Below are 23,565 nucleotides of genomic sequence, written 5' to 3'. Positions count from 1 at the left end.
GCCTCTCTCCTCCTTCTTTCACATTTGCCTTCATCTCGTCCTGAGCGGTGTTTTGCATTTAATCTTTCTCCTCCCTTTTTCTCTCATCTGTCTTCATCTCGTTCTTGGAAGAGCTTTCAGAAACAGGTTCCTCACCCATTTATAGATTCATACTCTTACTGTATAACAACTATTGATTCATTTTTGTGCACGATGTTCCTCACAAGAAATTTAATGAGAAACATTTGAGACGCAGTTGATTCTTTATCAAAACAAATCTGTGAAATCTGGTTCTGCCGAGCAACTTCTGAGTTTGAGCTTGACCTTCATCTTTCTTTTAGCAGAGTGTGTTACATAAATGACTGAAAAAGTTGTCTTTATCATCACATTAATATGTTTTTTAGTGTTCTCTGGCTAATCGAGCCCTGAAGCCAGAATCAAAACAACACATTGACTCCTCTCCGTCTTTCCTCCGTGTCCTTCTGTTTCGTCTGAGTCACAAGTTCTGCAGAATAAAAACAGATCAGCGTCGCTTCCAGAGAGCGGCGGACGCTTTTGAACAGAAGCTGATTGTCTTCAGAGGCCTCGGGACGTTCGAGACAGCTTGAAAAACACAGACGTTGTTGCTTGAGGAGTCTTTAATTGTTTGAAAGGGAAGAAACCATTCTCTCGGGGATCCCAAAACAGACCCGTGACTCTCTCCTCGCTCGCAGAAGATCAAATCCATTGGGAGTTTAATTGGTGGCAGACTTTCAGAGTTTTCTTAGACGCATTAAACAGCATTGTGAGGCATTTCTGAGCCAAAGCGAATGCTCAGCATTAAATGATGGAGGTCAGGAGTTAGTTTCATCCCTTGGGATTTGATTGGATTGCATCTGCATGACTTTAATAATATTGCTGTGCTTGCCAGGTATACCTCGGTTTTTTTCTGCATCATATTTTTTGCAATTAATTCATCTTATACTGCTTAAACTCAAGAATAGAAGAGAAAAGAGCCAGAACGAAAGCGACCATCAGCATCTTTCAGTGTACTGTAATAAAACAAGGTTTACACTAATCTGGTTTCAGCTCTTGTGCTGCTTTCACACTATAAATGTGTTTTATTTCTCCTTGTTTTATAATCCGTACTGTACTAGAGCCTCTCTGTTAATACTTTAAATACATTGAAAATACAGTGAAATACAGTGCAAATACAGTGCAAATACTGCTTCTGTAGAAACAGTTTTCACGATTAATTACAAATAAACTGCACTGAATTAAACATGAGATTTTACAGACTTACTGTAGGACTTTTCTTATAATAACCAGGAGAATTTAGGTCATTGTGATTTCTTTTCTTCTCCGTTTTTTGCCGTCAAGGTTTTGTTCAGAAGTAGGCTGAGGTCAGAGGTCAGTGGGACAGAGCTCATTTGCAGGTGAAGACAAACGAGGCGCACCGTGTGTTGCAGGTCCATCAGAGCGGCTCTCATTAGCAGAAAACATCGAGTCCTGGGTCTGACTACAATGATCTGAGCCAGAAATACTCTCATCCTTTCAGAAATGACATAACCTGCAATTTATTCATAACAGCTTTTCAAAGCAGCATTGTGTGGTACTTCAGAGCGATGAAAAGAGCAGAGAGGAATATTTCTCATGAAGATGACATTATGAGAGCCAAAGTTTCTTCTGCTCATCAAGCCTGCGTTTATTTGATCAGAAATACAGAAAAAAACTGTAAAATTGTAAAATATTATTGCAATTTAAAATACTCATTTTCTATTTTAGTGTACTTTAAAATATAGTTTATTTTTCTGATGCAATGCTGAATTTTCAGCATCATTCCTCCAGTCTTCAGTATCAACATGATCTTCAGAAATCAGAATAATATGATGATTTATTATTAATGCTGGAAACAATTGTGCTGCTTAATATTTCTTTGGAACATGTGATACTTCTTTAAGGGTTTTTTGATTAAATAAAAGAAAAGCATTTATTTTATAACAATATACGCTACCGTATAAAAGTTAAGGTTCGGTACATTACATTTTTTCTTTCCTTTTTTTGAATGAAACTAATAATTTCATTCAGCAAGGACGTGTTAAATTGATGAAAGGTTTCTGTTTCTATTTTCAACAAGTGTTTCCAACATTATTAATAATTTATCATATTATTCTGATTTCTGAAGATCATGTGACACTGAAGACTGGAGGAATGATGCTGAAAATACAGCTGTGCATCACAGAAATAAATTATATTTTAATGTATATTAAAAAAGAAAACTAGTTTTTAAATTCCAATATTATTTTACAATTTTACTGTATTTCTGTTCAAATAAATGCAGCCTTAATGAGCAGAAGGGGCTTCTTTAAAGCACATCTTAACCCACACTTTTGAACAGCAGTGTATTTAATAGGTGCTTGTTTTTTTTAATAGGGTTCTGACTTCTCCAGTTAAAAGCAGCGGCTCATGTCCTGGATTTATTTATTCATACACGGAGCCGAGAGCTGTCAGAAAGAAGCGTGGCCCTGCAGATGAGGAGAAGCTCAGCTCTCTTAGGAGTGTATTAGAGGCCAGAAACCCTCGGGAGCTCATTGATTTGATCGCATTTATATTCAGGCAGCCTGATGGACTAACGTATGCCACCCAGAAACAATATTAGCGCATGAATACATTTTTAAGGCATTTCAAATAGTACTTTTTCATTTGCGCGTGGAGCTGCCGGCGGTCTCCGTTCGGTTGAGGGTTTACAGTTGTGGATGGGACAGAGAGACTTAAAAAAAAAAAAAGCATTTCTTTTATGAAGAAGCCTCTGTGTGTGTGACATTCCTCATAATGTGATTTATTACCGAATGCAGAACCACCTGCCTATAAATCCATAATCATAACACTCTTTATTCTTAGTGACTGTTCTGTCTAGTTTTTATGCATTATAGAATGCATATGCATTTCTTTCACATATAATATATATGTTTTTAATACTTATATGTAATAATTCTAGATTTAATTTAATAATCAATACATTTTGCATTATAATAATGTTTTATTAATAATAATTGTATGTAATAATTTTAATGTAATTAATATTAATTTAATTTTGTGTCTAACCGTTTTTATTCATATTAACTCTACTTAATTCTAAATGAAAATTAATTAATAATTAGAAATTTTTTAATGTTTTAACAATAATTCTACTTTAATTAGCAATCGAATTATTTTGAATGTAATAATGCTTTATTAATAATAATTATATTAGGGCTGTAGCTATCGAATATTTTAGTAATCGAGTATTCTACCAAAAATTCCATCGATTAATCGAGTAATCGGATAAAATGTGTTTTTGCTTAATTAAAGTGCAATATTAATTATGCGAGAGAAAATAAGACTCCTGGGGCTCTTAAAATGAACAAATAAGTTTCCTTTTTTAGAATTTTCTTTTTACTTTTTAAATGCATTGCATACATCAAAAATAAACATTTAATTATTACCCATTGTTTCTCTGTCTGTACTCGTAATGTGAACAATGACAATAAAGTTGACAGATGAATTAAGTTCATTTAAGTGCCATTCAGTTGGGGTTTAAAATAAAGCATTTTCTGAGATGCACATTAAACATTAAACACATAAAACATTAATTTAATTTATCTTTTAATTATTAAAAATTAAGCAAACTTAACTTTTTGGTAAACAAAGGGGATTTACTATTAAAAATAAAACATGGAAGAAATGTTGTGTGATTAAACCTTTAAAAAAACGGACTTTTTTCAAATAACTTTTATTTTGACGGGTCGACGTACCTTTACAGTTCTTTGTATTGTGATGTGACAACGGTCAAATGCTCATGAAGTGACTGTCAGTGCAGTTCTGGAGATGTTGTTCCATGTGTTCACGTCCTTATTTAGTGAGACAGTACGCGCGCTTCAGTGTGTGTGATAAAGGAACTCGCGTTTCTGCTCCACTCATTAACAGAGACACGCAGAACATGCAGGATTGATATTTAAATAGACTGTTCCGGCTTAATATTTACAGATATTAGTCCATATTTGATTTGATGTAAGTGCAATGACCTATTTTTGATTAATTCATTCACAATTTGTCAAATTTCGTGCCATTCCGCATTAAACTGTTAAACTCCGTTTTTATGACTGGATTCCGCGATTCCCTCCGCGTTTTCTGCATCGCGGAAATCATATGGCCCTAGTGGTGGTATGCCAGCTCTATCTTGCAATGGACACACGCCACGACGTTCTCTTGACGTTTGCCCGCGCGCTCTAATCAAAACACTGCTGACTCCTTGCAGTATCTCGGATGCAGCGCTTGCGTCTCCTTCCACTTTGTGGGTGACGTAAACGCAATGTGTCACATTAAAAAATCATTGCGAAAGAACCTGACGTGAGATTTAAAATAAATTAAAAGAGGCTTCGAGGCAGAGGAATTTGCCTCGATGATTTTTTGTAATCGAGTAACTCGAGTTACTCGAGGAATCGTTTCAGCCCTAAATTATATATGTAATAATTCTAAATTAAAAATCATTTTATTTTATGTATAACTATTTTTATTAATATTAATTCATTAATTTATATTCATATATGTTTGAACACTAATTTTACATTAATAATATTTAATTAGTGATCAATTTATTTAGCATATATTAATGTTTTATTAGTAATAATTCAAAATTAAATGTAAATAGTATTAATCTTATTTTTTGTATAGATTATTTATACATTTTAATTCTACTTTATTCTAAATTAAACTTAATTAATAATCAGATTATTTTTCATATTTGTTTTAATAATTCTACTTAATTCTACATTAATAATATTTAATTAAGGATCAATAAATTTTGCATATAATTAAACATTAAACATTAAATAATAATGTTTTACATTAAATTATACTTGAATTAATACAAAATTATATTCAATTAATAAATAATTTATTTTAAATATAATGATAATTTTACTAATTTCGCCCTCCATTACAGTACTTAGGAATTTAGAATATAAATGCTTTTGATTGTCATTAAAAGTCACAATGCAAAAAGGATCTGAATGATTACTTAAACAGACCATTTTCTTTGTGCAAAAAAAAATACAATTAAAATAAAAGCAATTCTTAATTTTTCTGCAACTGGACACAAGGCTATTTCATCATAACATTTATTCATTTGGCAAACACTTTTAACCAAAATGACATTGTATTTAAGCTTCAGATTCTTCTCAGTTCATGGGAATCAAACCCATGCTCTGCTTTATGAACTCTATCATTAAATAATGCACACACATGTTGGTTTTGTGCTGTGAAATGAATCCCATCTGTGTTTCACGGTGACTTTACACCTGAGCTCATCTTATTCAAGCAGACGATCCTGACGTCTGACTCTTAAAACACGAGTCACAAACATCAGCCGAGCACATTAATCTGCAGAGAGATTGGGTAATAGAGCTGTTCATGAAATAAAGACGTCTTGTTTAGGCTGTTTTCCGAGAAAACAGTAAGATCCGTTACAAATTGCATAATTTAAGCGTAAATGACTCCAAATGTAATGAGTCTTCAGCTTCATTAATCAGAGAGCTGTAGCTCTGATCTGGTTTGATTGAGTTTTCTAGTATCTTATCTTTGCACGTTCAAGATGAAATGCTGTTTAAAATCTTTAAAGGATGAAACGTAAATCCTTGTACATTAGGATTTTTTAATTTTTGGAAATAAGTGTCTTCTGCTCACCAAGCCTGCATTAATGTGATCACCAATACCGTAAAATGTATAATATTATTATAGTTTAAAACAGCTGTTTTCTGTGTGAATCTGTGTTAAAGTGTGATGTATTTCTGTGATGCTCCGCTGTATTTTCAGCATCATTTCTCCAGTCTTCAGTGTCACATGATCTTCAGAAATCAGAATAATATGATGATTTACTGCTCAAGAAACATTTCTGATTATTATCAATGTTGAACACAGTTGTGATGCTCAATATTTTTGCAAAAACTGTGATACATTTTATTTTTCAGGACTCACAGATGAACAGAAAGTTCAAAAGAACAGCATTTATTTGAAACTGAAATCTTTTGTAACATTATAAATGTCTTTACTCTGCATTTTAATCAATTTAATGCATCTGTGTGTGTGTGTGTGTGTGTGTGTGTGTGTGTGTGTGTGTGAAGGAGAGTATGTGTGTGTCCGGTACTCAATGGAGCCAGCCATAGAGTTTCCTTCTCTTTCATTACATGAAATTATTATTTAGCTAGTTAGTTTAACTTTAACTAACCTGTTCAGCGAGATTTACTTGCTGATAAGCTCATGATGATTTCTGATTGAGTTGTTTTTGTAGTTTTAAGTAATTTTTCTTGGTGACTAAAGTCTTAGTCTAGTAGGGCTGTCACTTTTAGTTCGAAAATCGATTGCACAATCGATTGGACCAACCAAAAAAAAAGTTTCGAAAATTAAAATGGGGAACAAATATGTACACTATTAATTTTAAAAGAATTAAACAATTGAAAAATATAGATGTAACAAAACTCACAAACAAGCAGAAAAAGAAAATAAAGAATTCCGAAAGTGCAGTATGCACAGAAAGCTAGAAAGAAAATACCAGCAATTTTACGCCCCTATAAGACCCAGTGACGTCGAAAGCGCCCTCTTATGCTGCGTTCACAACAAACGCGAATAGAGCGTCTGGCGCGAATGATTTCCACGTTAAGTCAATGTAAAGACATGTTTACGTGCGTCTGGAGGTCTCACGGCGCAGTAGACGCGAATTCGCATCATTCGGGCATCTAGTTACAGGAGATTCTGAGTTATGAAAAGGACCATTGCAAGCTGACAGCGACCGGCTTTTTTGGTGGAAAATTGGCAGTAATACCCCCACCTTGCGCAGCTGAACCTGAGTGTCCCTGGGACATCAGTGCGGTCGGAGCGCGTCTTCTCAACAGCTGGACATATAGTGAATAAAAAACGCTCTGCTCTGGACCCCGAAAATGTTGATCGACTTGTTTCCTGTCCAATAAATTTGTAATGGCCCTAGCCTTTAATTATGCCTGCCTAGTGCCGTCTAGCCTAAAGGTCGGTTACACTCAATAAAAAACACACATGACCTGTTCTCAAGTCCATTTAAAGTTTCATTTTTTGAACAGTTGTTTGAAATGGATTGAATCATTATTTAAAATAATCTTGGAGATTTTTGAATTGCCAAAATCATAAATGCAGCCGGGTTGAAGCCAGCAGTGATGTTTTTCTTTTGTATTATTTAGAGAACGTTGCACTCCTGTTGCTGTTTGTTATTCTGCACGAAACTTCATGCCAATAAATAAGAAATATTGCTGACTTGTGCGTTTCCAGTGCTCTCTTTACGTTCGTCCGTTATTTGACGTTGATAAAGGAACGTCTTTTTTTTAGACATGGAAAATCGATTTTACAATCGATTCAATGAACACTTATGTCTTAAAAATCGAAAATGATTTTTTCACAAAAGTGACAGCCCTAGTCTTTAGTTGTGAATGTATTAAATATTGTAGAATTTATTATAATCTTTAAAATAGTTGTTATATTTTCATAATTTGTATGATATATACATTATAATTGTATGCACAGTCATTCAAAATGTATAAACATATAATTTTTTTTTTGCATTAATAGACATTATTTAATTTTATGCATACATATATATATATATATAGAGAGAGAGAGAGAGAGAGAGAGAGAGAGAAAATACAAATATTATACAAATATAACAAAAAATATCACAAATAATTGTATTGTTATTTTATAAATAATTCATAATATATTGATACAATATACATAATAATATAATTTATGATAATATACATTATTTAATTTTATGCATTTTTTTGTAATTTTTAGTAAATGTTCTGGGTGACTGAAAGTTTATTAAATATTGCTTTAATAACTTTTTTATTTATCATATTTTTTGTGATATACTCATTATTTAATATTTTTGTATAATGTAAACATATAATTTTTCTAATAAAAAGCCACCCAAAATACTGTTCAAATACATTTTTACAAAGAAAGAAAGGCTATTTTATTCTAATTGATATGATAGATTCTGCGATCAGCAGTGAGCAGGTGATGTTTGTGAGTTTTGTGTTTGCTGACGTTTGTTCTCACAGAGAATATGAAGATCACTTTCTGCATAAAGTGTGAGATTTCACAGAAAAGGTGTGATATCTTGCAGACAAGGTTCAAATTAAAGCCATGCTCTTCACCTGTGTCAAGAAACACATTCACATTCACCCAATGCATATTTCAGACATACAGATGAATGCTTGATTTAGATCCGTACACTTCAAGCTGTGAGTCTAATATTTTCATTCAGAAACACACTCATTTCATAAAACATTTCAGAGCACGATTCAAATGTTGCATAACTCTTCTTGACCATTTGAGCCTTGTTTTATGAACAAGATAAATGAGTTCGTACAAACGAACCCTCGTCTTCTTTCCTGATCTGTTTGGGGAAGCTAATGAACCTCTTCTTGTTTCAGACTATATAACGAGATCAGACTGCAGTAATTGATATTCTAAAGCCATTTAAACTCGCCTGCAGCAAACTCTGCTTTATTAAAGCAGTGAAGGGAACTAGCAGAAGTTTTCTTGATTATCTAAGCAGAATTTAAAGGTGCCTCGACTCGGCGGGGGACAAACGCAGAAGAGCGGCTCTTATGTAATATATTTCATCATTAATAATCTTTAAAAGCCAAAACATCAGTTGATGGATATTTACTTCCATAGTCTATATATATGTATTATATATTATATTATATATATAGGAAATATATTAAAATAGTGTGTATTATTATTTTAAGATGACAGTTTGATATCAATAAATAATTTTAAAATAATTTAAAATAAAAATAATTTACTTAAATTAAAATATTCTAAAGATAACTTAAGGTTATAGTTATTTTTAATATTTACAATTTTAATTATTCTTTAATTATTCTTAATTTCACATAAAAATGTATAATTGTTGACTGTGAAGTTTTTAGTTGTATGTTTATTAATTATTAATTAAAAGTTTTTATTATAATATTTAGCATATTTTTCAGAATATTTTGTGTAACGTACATATTTTGCATTGCATGCATTATATATAAAAACTCATACAAATATTACTCAAATATAATTGTAATTTTCAAAAGATTATAAATTTTTTTCAATAAATATATATGATTTTTAGTTTTTATCATTATACGTTCAGAATTAATTCATTGTTCATGAGTTATTATTTCAATATATTTTATTATATTTTTTTTATTTACTTAAATATATTTATAAAGCATTTTAAATGATATATACATTTTGCATTTGTATGGAATAAAAAAATCATACAAATATTATTAAAATAAAAAATAAGTGTTATTTATATATTTTATAGTAAAATAGTATATGTACTGTTTTATTTTAAATAACATTTTAAGATATCAATTCAGTATTAATGTATTATAAAAAATATTTTAAAAAATATTTTATTTTTATTTAAATGCTTGAATAGTAATTCAAATATTTTAATATTTTTTAAAGGTGTTTGGATTTACATGAGGTCTTTAGGCAGTGCATTAGCATGAACACATTCAGCTCTATAACAGGCAGAATCTGTGGGCTTTAATGTAGTTTATATTTCAGCTGTAAGTCAGAAACATCTGTCTCTGGGATGATCACTGCACTTTTATTTCAGCCTCATCAGCAGTTCTGAACAGAAGCGTCCATATTCCCAAAGCCTTCATTCACATTATCTCAGGAACAGATAAAGCTGATGTATGATGCATGTTTCAGAGGATCTGTTTTGTATTTTATTTTGTATTTTTTTTGTTTTATTTTTTTGTACGTGAAACATAGGCTGGAGGTGTTTTTGACCAGATTTGTGTGTAAAAAAAAATCCCTAAAAACGTTCCCTTCTTTGAAACATCAGATCTGTTGTGCTGTCAAGTAATAACACCCGTTCACCTGCAGGCCCCTGCGCTCCCGTATCATTACCCATAATCCCCTGCAATGATGCATCAGATCCTCGCATGCAGGGCTTCCCTGCTGTAATATCACCATCTCACATAACATCGCACAAATTACGCAATGGGCCGCCGGGCCTTAATAGTGCATGAAACCTGATTACAGAGGATTATCTGTTCTCACAGCCCCGCCCCCATCACTCTCACTCCGCCTCCAGGGGGCGGGGCATCTGTGAGTCATGCTGTAAACAGTAGATCCAGATGGGTCTGTGCTAAGCAGCTTAGACTCACATTAATCATTAGGCTAAGTTGCTATCGCTAGTGTGCAGTGTTGTGCTAAAGGTCCGAACACAATAAATATCAATATCTGAACAGTTTCAACCTGCAAAAATAAAACGCAGCCATTCTTATATTTATTTATTCATGCATGTATTTATTTCTGTATTTATTTATACATTTATTTATTCATTTTTAATATTTGGAAGACCAAACCTGCAAAAGTAAACAAAGCTTACATTTTATTCTTTAATTTATGTTAGGGGTGTGACGGTTAGTATATAACCGTGAGACCGACGGTTATAGTTGAACACCGTCATTAGAACTCTATAACCGCCAAAACCGTGTCATTAAAATATTTTTTACAAACATTTTTTATCAAAAATTATTTTCATTTTTTAGATAAGATCATAAGATGCGCAATATATCGGGAGACATGGTTTTTACCACTTAATGAAGTTTTGTAAATCGTCAGACATGATATTTACCACTTCATAAAATTTTGCTTTGTAGAAAACCTTTCTTAAAAACGAATTTCGTTTTGTACAAATTTTATCTTAATTTTAATAAATGTTTCATCAACCAATTGCATGTATTTTAATAAATAAAAAGCAAGTAAAGCAGACAATGATAACCGTGACATGGAAGCACCAGCGCGCCGCGTTCACTTGCACTGCACTGTGACCTAGAGCACATCTCATCGTAAATGAAACTCAGCGTAGGCCTATGCCTCATACTTTAGCATTAAATATCTTTGCTGCATCCTTTCTAGAACAGACAATGGCTTTTTTTTTGCAGCTCGCATCAGCAAAGCATTGCATCGCCATAGACCGCAAAACAAGCAGCGGATGGCGGGCGGGTGCGGCTTGGAAATTTGCTCTATGATTTCCATGAAGCAAAAAACGAGGACGGAATCTCGAAATCCAGTCATGAAAATGAAACTTGCATTTTAATATGGACAGTCATGGAATTTGCCAAAGTTAGCATAAAATAATCAAATCAAATCTCCATATGGACCAGTATCTGTAAATGTTAAGCCGCAAAAGTTGTTTAAAATATAAATCCGTGTTCTGCGCGTCTCTGTGTGAATTAATGAATGGCAGAGACGTGCAGGTTTGTTTACTACATAGACTGAAGCGCATGACGCTTGCATTAATTTCAGCATCTGAGCTTCAGAGTTCTCTCTCCATCAAGCGATCTGAACTTTTCAGCTCATCTCAGTGGACACACAGCGCACCTGTATTTGACACTCTGTAAACTCTTTGTGAATGCGCACGACTCACTGTCACTTAACTGATAGCGCTGTTTCTCACACATGCAAAGAGAGAGAGAGCGAGAGTCTTACCACGCTTAAACAACACGCTATATGTAAACTATTCTTTGTTGTCTTCTCCTGTCAAAATAATGGATTAAATTTAGAAATATTCATATTCATTTTCGAACAAGCAGAAGACATACCAGTTTCTCCGGTAGTGGGCGGAGCTAATGCGCAAATGGCAATGGCTTTTTTTTTTGCGGCTCGCATCAGCAAAGCATTGCATCGCCATAGACCCCAAAACAATCAGCGGATGGCGGGCGGGTGCCCCTTTACCGATCAGACAATCATTTTACAATCAATTTACAATCATTTTAGATGGAGTAAAGCATTTTACACTATAAAAGAAAATAAATATTAATGTAATTAAAAACTATTTAGATGGGTTATACTATAGCATGTCATACTGAAAAATAAAATAAATAAAATAGAAAGAATTATACAACCATCAAAAATGTAGTTTAAAATAATTTTAGATTAAGTATTTTATCTTACAAGTACATTAAAAAAAATGCAGGTTTTTACAGTGTAGTCAGGTCTTTCTGAGTGTGAAGTAAAAATAGTCAATTAAAATGTTCCCTTAAACACACTGGACCTCATTTATTTCTCTTCGTGTGTGTAAAGGGAGTCTGTACATGCCATATATTGACTCTTTTCGGTTTTCCACAGTGATAACAGTGTCAGGATCCTCTCAGAGCTCTTCTTTGGGAATCTCAGATCCTCTGCCTAAACGTCCGTGTGACTGTTTGTTGTCGCATCTCTTGCACCGGATGGCAAAGATCTCCTCAGCATCTGTGACAGAAATAGAGCGCCGAATGCTGAATTTGAGCACGGCAATTAAGAAATGAATATAGCCCGTTCTTCCCAGGGCCCTGGGAAAGATAAAGAGATGAAAGGATGAAGCGCGTGGATGAATAGCTCGTCTGATTGAGGAGGACATAATGGAGGGCTGTGGGTCGGATGAAAGACTTGTGTGGAGCGAACGGTTGATGTGAGACGTGGTAAACGCTGGCAGAGATTTATTTTAACATGCTTTCAAACATCTTGTGTTAAAAGCAAAATTCGTGAAGTCGTGCATGCTTTTGACTGGCTGTCTTCAGCATGTGTGCTTTAGCTATTTTGGAAATATGTTTTTAACATTTCATTCTGAGAAGGATATCTTTTTACTTACTCTTTTTTTTACTTGTAATAAAAAACCTGATTTAATACTGAGTCAATTCTACTTCCCAGGGAGCAAAATTAGGTTATAAAAACGTTGTTGGAACATTGTTTTGAAATGTTTCAAAAATGTTGGAATGTTGACGTGATTATAACTTTATTTGAAGGTTGCACAAACGTTTCTACTAACTTTATTTTTGCCTAAAATATAACATTTTTGATATTTTTATTTTTAAAATTTTACGAACGTTAAAAAAGGCGTTTTCTTGGAGCGTTTAGAATCATTTAAAAGTTACGAAAACCTTTCTCGGAATGTTCAAACAACATCATGAAGACGTTCCAAAAATGTGTTTAGAAGAACGTTTTCTCAACATCATGAGGATGTTTATGGAGAACAAATAACATCAGAAGAACGTTTAGACAATGTTGTTCTAACGTTATGAGGATGTGTATCAAATATTAAGTTATAAAGATATTACTTGTACATTATTTTAACAACGTTTTGTCCTAGCTTTTTAGAATGTGTCCTGTTAGCTGGGTTGATATCACTGAATTTCAAACATTAAATCCCCAATATGACGTGTAAGAAAACAAAAAGTTTTCTCAACGTCTAGTTTTTTTAAAATGTATTTAACAGAGCTTTTGTTTTATGCGAATAAGAGAACGTTGAATTCAATAACATCATGGAAACGTTACATTTTTGTGTTCTCTGAACATTCCGAAATAAGTAGCAACATTTAAAAAAAAACGTCAGATTAACGTCCAACTGAAATGATTCGACCAACATTTGAAAACTCAAACATTTATTTATTTATATTACATTTTTATTTATTTACTGATTTAGATGTATTTATTTATTAATTAATTTTCTAAAGCTTAATTTTATTTATTTATTTAAAAACAAAAAATGTTAAGTTTTTTTAACCCTTTGCTCTAGAACAAGTAAACAAAGAATTCACATGAACTTTTTAAGGAAATTAACTTTCATTTTCCTCTTTTATAACCAGCTGTATGTCTTCAAGCACTCGTATATTCTTGATAGAATTATATCTTTCTCTCCGTTAGTACTGAGGAAATCATGAGCCTGTGTAAATCTGGCAGTGAGCAATTTCTGATTAAATCTGTGGTTTGGTCATTTATTTCGAATACAATATCATATAAGGAGCTCTCCAAACTCCTGAACAATTTGCTTCCATTTCCCAGGCTTTATTTCTCATAAATATTTATGAGGGAAATCTATTGGAATATAAATCCTGGAATATTTATCACACAAACTGAATAAGGCAAGCTCATTTTCTGATTGTATCAGTGTGAATCTGTTAATGATTTTCAGATTTAACCCTCGTCTAATGAGCGTTTGGGGCCTGATGATCAAAGTGGGCATGTTCTGTCATTCATCACTGTTGCGCTCTACGCTCGTTAATTGCAGATTATGACTCAATGTGGTTATGAATGCTGTCTAGAGAATTTAGAGAACGGACCTCTTGAGAGCAAACACAGCAAATAATTTGTATCAGAAAAACCTTGGCTCTCTTTTGATTGACTTTTGATACAGGATTAATAATAATAAAATAATAATTAATTAATAAAAAAATAATACAGGATTAATAAAGTATCTTGCCTTATATATATATATATATATATATATATATATATTATTTTTTTATTTTTATTTTTTTTTTTACTTTTTTTGTTATTTTAGTACATACATTTTTTACGTTTAATGTTTTTTATAATTTATTATGTTTTATTTCAATTAGGATTATTATTTCTATTAACAATTTTTTATGGCTTTAGTTTTAGTCAACTATAATAATAACAAAAGTATAATATATTAATATATTAAGCCTTGTTTTCAAATTATAACAATTTAGTGATTTTATGCTTAAAACAAGAAAATAATATGACTTTTCAATTTTAAATTCTTCATAAAACGACTTGTCTTAAGTAATTAAGTTTCTCAAATAAATGTATCTTGATTTAAGATTGTTTACATATTTGTACTGGAAAACAAAGCAAAAAATACGGAGTGAGAAAATTCTTTTTGCAGTGCATTCTGGGTAAAGGACAGTTTGATTGACAAGTACAAGCACACCTACATCTGTCTCAGCTCTGCAGAAACACAGCACTTGCATATTGTCTTCTTGCTACTCGACAGCTTTATAGTGCGTCTTCCACCGTGATTGGAGTTTGGTAAATGAAAGTCATTAATCAGATCTCTGGGATGGCTCTCAGCAAACACTGCAGAACGCATTCATAACACACAGCAAAACAAGCTTTCCAGTGCTCGATGACAGCCCAACACCAGCCCAACACCAGCTGTTTCAGCAGAGACCACACTTTGCTGCGATTAAAATAAGATAAAAATGCTAATTCGGCAAACGTGCGAGCCGCGGTAGCAGCTGTCTTCCAGATCTGAGCTAGAAACTTTTACACGGCCTTTTCTTAGAAATCAAAGCTTCTTAATACTGCAGCAGTTCTCTTTAATAAAAAAGTTATAATCTTCCCCACCGCTCCCATTAGAGCCTTATTAGAAGATCTAGCGTTACACATTCATATCTCTCTATCAAAACTTCTAATGCATCCTCATACATAATATTCATTGCATGCTAGATGTTTCCATGTAGTCGTTAATTCTTTATTATACTGTACTAGGACAAGAAACCCTGAAACTCTTTAGGCTTTCACTCAGACTTGGGATTTTTATTAGACAGCACTTAAAAAAAATGGTGTAGGATTTATTAAAAAAAAAAAATTCACTCATAAATTGCACAAATAATGACAAAAAATGGCACGTATATACTATTTTAATGCAAAATTCACTTCCTTTGATACGAGGAGCGCTGACCAACCACAAACAGCTTTTATTCAGTAAGGATGCATTAAATTGATCAAAAGTGACAGTAAAGATTTCTGTTTTAAATAAATGCAGTTCTTTTGAACGTTCTATTCATCAAAGAATCCTAAAAATATAATTCATCAGTTTTCATAAAAATAATCCGAATCGTTTTTTAAACGGCAAATCAGCATATTTTCATGATTTCTGAAGATCATGTGACACTGAAGACTAGAGTAATGATGCTGAAAATTCACAGAAATTAATTACATTTGAACAGATATTCACATAGAAAACATCTGTTTTAAATTGTAATAATATTTCACAATTTTATACAGTATTTTTGATCAAATTAATGCAGCCCTGCAGAGCAGAAGAGACTTCTTTCACAAACATAATAAATCTTACTAACCCCCAAACCTTTGAGAAGTAGTGTATATTGTACAATAAAGATGTATATACAAAAATACTCTTGTCTTAAATATAAATGTTTTCAAATGTTTCAAATCGATGTGTTTAATGGAGAACACTATGCACTGCAATATCACCAAAACCAATTAAATCCCAACCTTCAAGAGCCGTTTAATCCCATCCTAGATTTTTCCTCTGTGAATATGGTTTCACTCGTCAAGCTAGGGAAGTAAAATGGGTTTTGAATGCAGCTTCATGCTGGCTAATCAGAGAGAGCACAGAAAATGTTTGTGAAAACGTAGTACAGGTGTAAATTATGAGCACTTTTAGTATCTTCAGTCGAGCATCACTTACTGTCAGAGATCCAGATGCTCGTGAGTCAGTCGCAGGAAGGCCCTCGTCCAGCGGGAGATCTCACTCCTCCTGATAGCCAAGCGAAGCTTCTTATCAGCACGAAAATGATCGAGCCGTGAGTTAGAGAAGCTATTTTTATCCTCACAATATGGCTGCCCTGCCAAGCATTCTGGGATAGCAGCCAAACACGAGGATGTGCCAGGTAACAATCTGCTACCTGTGGGATTGATCTCACATCACGTCCAGTCCTGTCCTCACACACACGTCTTAATGCACAGATCCCATCTTTTGACCCCCCTGTTTACATTCACTTTACACATGACTGGTATCCGATATCTGTGGTTTAATTAATTCCCAATTCCTTAAGTTATCGCTTTATTATGCACATGGTAGACCCTCGGGTTTTGAATGTCCGTGCTATTCAAATTATTTACATAGTTCACATCAAGTCATCACATCATTGCTAAGAAATATAATGCAGGTTTTAGTAGTAAAGTAAAGCTGTTGTATTTATAAAATTCGCAGAACAAAGGTGGAAAACAATTTTTTTTACGTTTCCATCTCAATAAAATGTGAGTGAAAACCAGCAATAAAACCTTAACTTTATGATCAAATGTGTTCTGTGGGGAATCAGATATGTGTGTTTAGACGAAAGTCGGATGTCCAGATATCGGATATGTATCCGATTATAATCCACATTTGGAAGTGGCTCAGATCGGATGCGGAAAAATCGGATCTTTTGGATTTTTTCGTTTACACGTGCAACAAATTCAGATTATTTTTTTACATTTTCATTGTAAATGCAGCCAGACACCAGCGCTCAGATGCTGCTCTATTAGATTTCATTACAAGTACATTTTTAGTTTAGGGATGCAGGATATTATCGGAACGTTATCGCAATCGGACGATAATGGCTTGAAATTAGCATCTGCCAAAATGTTGAAAAATAGCAGCATATCGGATATTGGCAATCAATTTGAACTAAAACAGGCCCAAATAAGACAATAAGAGGAATAACATGAACGCTAAAATGAACATCCTTCAATCTTAGGAGAGTTTGATGAGAAATGTTTTAGATCATATTGAGATCGCTGATACTAAAAACATACGAGTAAAGAATAATGTACATCCTACTGACTATTATCGCAGAATAACCACCGATGCGAAGCGATATTCTGCAGTAACAACTGGCTGGATGTAGATTATCATGCTTTTTACATGGTTACTTGCCACATAAGCAAATATTTAGACACAAAATATTGATTTGAGTTGTAACCGATATGTACAACCGATATTTCACTTTTAACGTTTTTTTTATTTATTTTTTTATTTCCTCTTTGTATCACAACAATATAATCATAGCATGGTATATAGCAACAATCATATTTACAATATTTTACAGTTAAAAAAAACTAAAAGAAAGCAACAGTTTTACAGTTTTATGATAAAATATTAAACAATTAAAAAGCAACAATATTAACTTTGTTACAGTTATATCTAAAAAATATTAAACTATAAAAAATAACAAAAAGTAACATTTTGTTTTTCTGTTTAAATCAAGTTTAAGTTTTTTAATTGTTTATTAAGCTAATAAGTAAAGAAGTGTTGAGTGTAAATCCAGGAATAAGTCTTGCACGCATTATTTTATTGGTGGATCCGATAAACACAACTGTGCTGAAAAATGAATATCGGAAAAATGTATGGGTGAAACCGATTATCGGTTGATCTCTTATTTTGTGTCCACAGATAGAAAGCGTCACTGGGCATGTGAGAGATGATCACTGATCTGAGTCTGTAATGGCACAGTGTTAAACACTGAGCTAAACTGATCTCAGATCAGTGAGTATTTTTAACAGAGGAGTGGGAGGAACTGGTGAAGCTTTCCCTGTTTTAGCCGACTGTGGGAAAGGTGTAAGAATAACTTCTGAATTTAATGTTTTTGAAGTGGAATTGTGCAGAGCAGGTACAGACCGAACTTCACCGTTCCCAACTGACCTTTACTTACAGTATGACATCATTTCCTGCTTCACTGTCTGATTAAACAGAGCTGCTTGCCTAGGCAACATTTTTCCATTCTGCTGACCAAGGCTGCATTTAATTAACAAAAAAAATAGTTAAAATAGTGAAATATTATTATAATTTAAAATAACTGTTTTCTGTGTTAATCTGTGTTAAAGTGTAATTTATTCCTGTGATGCACCGCTGTATTTTCAGCATCATTCCTCCAGTCTTCAGTGTCACATGATCTTCAGAAATCATGATAATATACTGCTCAAGAAACATTTCATGCATTTAATCTTTCAGGATTCACAGATGAATAGAAAGTTCAAAAGAGGCATTTATTAGAAATAAAATATTTTGTTACATTAGAATTGTCTTTACGGACACTTTTGGTCGGTTTAATGCATCCTTGATGAATACAATTATTAATTTCTTTAAAATAAAATTGTGTGAAAGGTTTAAATCTGGCAACTAGGGATTCATGTGAAGTGTGAAAAGCCCTTTAAATGCCTAAATATTATGTCTATAAATGCAATTTGCTTAGTTTTGAGACAAAGCCGTCATTCTTCATGATACAAAATGATCAGGTGGCTTTTTGCTACGACCAGCATCCTCTAAACATGGACGGTGTGTGTGTGTGTGTGTGTGTATGTATGTGTGTGTGTGTGTGTGTGTGTGTGTGTGTGTGTGTGTGTGTGTGTGTGTAAGAGAGAGAGAGAGAGAGAGACTGGGGGGCCATGAGATGACAGATCCTCCTCCTTCCCTCTTTCTCTCTCTCTCTGGGGCGAGTCTCTCCTGCATTAATAAACACAGATGTTGGCATTAGTAGACTGAAGGAGCTGCTCTCTCCCAAAGTACTACAGGAGACTCAGAGCCGAGCAAGCTGATATTCCCAATTAAAGGCAAGCGATGGATGGATGCAGAAGTGGGTTAGAAACACACTCACACACACTTCTCACCGGATGAAGGTCACTGTGGCTATATGTGGAAAAGAATAGCAGTACTGTTTCTATAGTATGCAGTTCGCACAATGTGCACATTTTCTGCATGCATGAAAAAAATACCCAGATGACCTTCTACATTTTCCAAAATATGGCATTTGCAACAGAGCACAGTGTGTGAGATACTGTATCCCACAATGCAGTGCTCTTGATCCGACCTTCCAGTGTTAATAAACTTAAATGAACTGTAAGCAACGGCAGCTTTCTTGACTCGTTGTTTGAGCCGATGGCCAAAATTTAATGCAGTTTTGAACTAAATAAAATATATATATAAATATATATACATATATATATAACATTTAATTTTTTTACTCTCTATAGACTCTTGCATACTGCTTTTTTTACATACACCTTTATCATTGCATGCATATATCCCAGAAGAAGCTATATCCCAGAATGCAATGCACTAAGCAAATGTAATTTTTAGGTTTAAGTAGTATGCAGTGTATCCCGTGCCGTATGTTAGTAGTCACTCACTGATAACTTTCAGCTGGTGAGGATCTGACTTCCTCTGCCGTGATTGGCCAGATGATAATCATGTGATATTGTGTTAACGAGGCTTGGAAACATGAGTCCTCTCATCTCTTCTGATTACAGCTATTGTGCTAATCCAATCAGATTCATGAATGAGGATTTTCTTCTTAAAAAATAAACAATAGAACCATAAATAGCATTAAATATATAACTGCACATCTGGTAAAACCATGTTTCATGATTGCGGTTCATAATGAGCCTGAGTTCAGATAACACCCACAGACCTCTAAGAAAACATAACCCAGTCGAAGACGTTAAATGTGTTTAGCTCATGCAATATTTGACAGGATGATTGTGTTTGACCTAATCACACCATCTAAACAGGATGTTTTTTGAGTTGGTTTGTTTTTAACCAGCTGGCGTTTTCACAGTTATTGGTAAAACTTTACAACAAGGTTTTGTATGTTAACATAACTTAACTGCATTAGTTAACATGAACTAACAATGAAATACTTTTTAAAACGTGTAAATTTAAACGTTTATATTATTACCTTCCTGTGAGGTGTCACTGTATTATGTGAGTGCATATATTACCTGCTGGCTGTGTGTTTAATATGCACGATATTTTTCAGTCGTGTGTGTGTGTGTGTGTGTGTGTTTTCTCCTCAGTGTGTGTGCATGCACTGGAAGTGACGGTGAGTCAGAGCAGTGTTCAGGTGGCCAGGGGTCAAGCGGCCGTCCTGCCCTGTACGTTCACCACCAGCGCCGCCCTCAATAATCTCTACATCATATGGATGGTCACGCCGCTAGCCAACGCCAACCAGCCCGAGCAGGTGATAAACCAAACCGCACACAGACACATTCATCTGAACCACACTTACATGCAATGTGCAGTATTTTGCAACAATATTCAGCAGGAAACAATTCAGGAAAGTGCTTTGTCATTGCTATAAGCATAAACCCAACTAATGCATTTTCCATCTGCATGCAACTCTTTAGACCTGAAGCTTCAAAACTTAATATTCTTTCAGATAAAACCATATTGCATATAGCATATAGCAACATGTGAATGTGCAAAGATTTCAGTTTTTTTTTTTTTTTTTTTTTAAATACAATACAGATATTCTTAGAAAATTGGTGCAATACAAGAAAAACATATTATGAAGATTTGTGAGAAAATTTATGGAAATATATCATTCTGTGAAATTTATAAGAACATGAAACATTGGAATTGCCAATGACTTTAATTAAATTTACATTTGATTAAATTACACTTAAATATTAATTCGCTGACAAAACAACAATATTACTAAATTTATCAATTTTACTTGCATAAACTTGTACTTTCAAATAAAAAAGATACATTTTTTTTATGCTGCAGTGGTTGCAAAAGGTGTAGCTATTTTTTTTAAATGGTCTTTTTTTTAATTATAATAATGTGTATTTTGATAGTCTTTACACATTTGCAATTTATATTTGTTTTACTAAAAACCATGGCTTTTTTAATGCATTGGTAGGATTAATTGGAAAATTAAAAATGAGCAATGATATTATGAGGAAAACATTAATTAGCTTGAATGCAAGTTCAGGTATAGACATCTTCATTGGTTTGAATGAGAATGATGTCATTTTGTTTCTTGTGGTGTTGATGGAGTTTTAACACAAATGTTTTTTCACGTTTCACATTTCAAGGTTTCCATTTTTAGTACATTTGTTTCTCTCTCTTTGAAAACTGCATGTGACTGTAGACTTCCTGTTGAGATTTTGCACCTTCCCCGTGTTCATTAACGGACTGAGAAAGCTGAAGAGAAGGGCAGAATCATGAGCGTGTCGCTTGGATGCTGAGACAGAGCCAGTGATTCATTTACTTAAAACATGACCGTCATCTGACTTTGTGCATGGATGCAGTTCAGTGCCTCGTAAACACACAACAGAAAGACCAGTAGCCCTCCACAAACATTGCCATGTTAACTGCTGGACTATATATATACAGAAATGGCAAATAAACAAATAAGATCAAGAGAAACTGCAAATCCGGGTCACGGCACCAGAAAACAGACGTAGTTATTTTTGCAGGCTGTTCTAATGATTATTGTTTATGCTTAGTAAATTAAAATATAATCAAGCGGCATGTAGTTTATTTTCATAAATGACCCGCAAACCCCATTCACCTGCTGCCCCCCCCCCCCCCCCCCCCGCCCCCCACACACTCACACACACTCACACACACTCACTCACACACACACTCACACTCTCTTACACACTCACACACACACACTCTTACTGTGAATATAACTGGAACACACATAATCTCTCTCTCACACAAACACACACACTCTTACCTGTAACTCTGTAGAGGTAACCTAAACACTTACACACACACACACACACACACACCTGCCTCCAAGTGTTTCAATATAACACGCAAAACAAACAAATCTTCTGCACTAATTAACCTAGAGCTACACAGGCCAGAACACAGCAGCTGCTCGTTACACACACACACACACACACACACACACACACACACACACACACACCATAAATATACAAACACTGACAAATTTAAAAAACATTATTGTGTAGTATTTTTTACTATTTGGTACCAAACTGTGTTATTTTAGTATTATTTGTAAACATTTTTTTTTTTGTAATGTGAATTGTTTTTATTCAGCTTTTCTGATTTTATTTCTAGTCTACTTCATTGGTTTAAATTTGAGTAATATTTGTATGTTTTATTTTTATTTCAGATTTAATTTTTAGTGCACTTAATCAGTTAACACTATTATCTAATCAGCATTATTAGATGCTAAACCGTGTATGCACTTATGCACCATTATAATATTCAATCATATTTTGAAATCACTTTTATTATTATTTTTTTTTTAAGTTTTAGCAATTTTGTTATGTTGTTAATATAACTCTTTTCATATAAATAATATTAAATTAAAAAAAAGCTATTTTTTTATATTATCAATTATTTTTTTATGGCATTTTTAGTGCTTAAACATATTTATTTCAGTTAATTGCCAAGGAAATATTTCTCATTTTTATTTATTTTGATGTTTAAGTACTTAAAGTTTAAGTTTTTTTTGTAATATATTTATATTTAATTTGAATTGAGCTTTATTTCAGTTACTGCAAATGTTTTTTATAATGGCTTTATGAGTAATGCATACTAATAATTATTGCCTTTTGCAGTATATAACATTCCAGTACTGTATCCCACAATGCACTGCACTCAACATCTCCCCATCCATTCCATTGTGAAGAGTGAAAATGTGTTTTAACGGTTCATTTTCGACTAATCTTTTGATCTGGCTTCCAATGCAAAATTGGATTAAAATTTTAATTAATATTTATTCCCATAATCAAAGTCATATGACAACAATATGAATGCAAGTTCAGAGCATATGTGGATCTTTAACAGTTATTTTCTAGTTTCACTCGTATGTCGGCTGTATCCCAGCATGCTCAGCGCTTCATATAAGTGAGGGATTTATGCCTCCGTGTCTTTAGCATATGTTTAGCTTATCATAAAGACACATGCTATCAACCCGTCTGAACTGCTTCTGAGCATTTGTTCATTTGCAGGTTCAGCTAGTGCATTTATTCCAAGTAAAACTATTTAGCATATTTTATTCTGCATATTTATATTTTATTCTGTCATATTTATGTTTATGTTTCTCTGCATACGTGTGGCAAACATGTTATGAAGTGACTGAATCAGGGAAGACACTACAGTCATATGGAGAGTCGTAAGGGGGAGGGGCTTAATGATTGGCAGCTCATGATGTGGCCGCTGATGACCATCTGTAC

The 23,565-nt window shown here is 33.5% G+C and overlaps 1 protein-coding gene across 1 annotated transcript in view; it reads left to right on the top strand.

Annotated features, from left to right (window-relative positions):
* Positions 1–23,565, top strand: part of LOC128028598 (immunoglobulin superfamily member 11-like) — a 53,969-nt gene that overhangs the window by 23,352 nt on the left and 7,052 nt on the right. The window contains exon 2 of the mRNA XM_052615863.1: positions 20,416–20,579. Coding sequence (XP_052471823.1) covers positions 20,416–20,579 — 164 coding nt within the window. The remainder of the gene's footprint in view (positions 1–20,415; positions 20,580–23,565) is intronic.

This window comes from Carassius gibelio, chromosome A15, assembly GCF_023724105.1.
Source record: "Carassius gibelio isolate Cgi1373 ecotype wild population from Czech Republic chromosome A15, carGib1.2-hapl.c, whole genome shotgun sequence".
NCBI lineage: Eukaryota > Metazoa > Chordata > Actinopteri > Cypriniformes > Cyprinidae > Carassius > Carassius gibelio.
The sequence above is the reverse complement of the archived record's forward strand: the minus strand, read 5'-3'. Positions and strand labels throughout refer to the sequence as shown.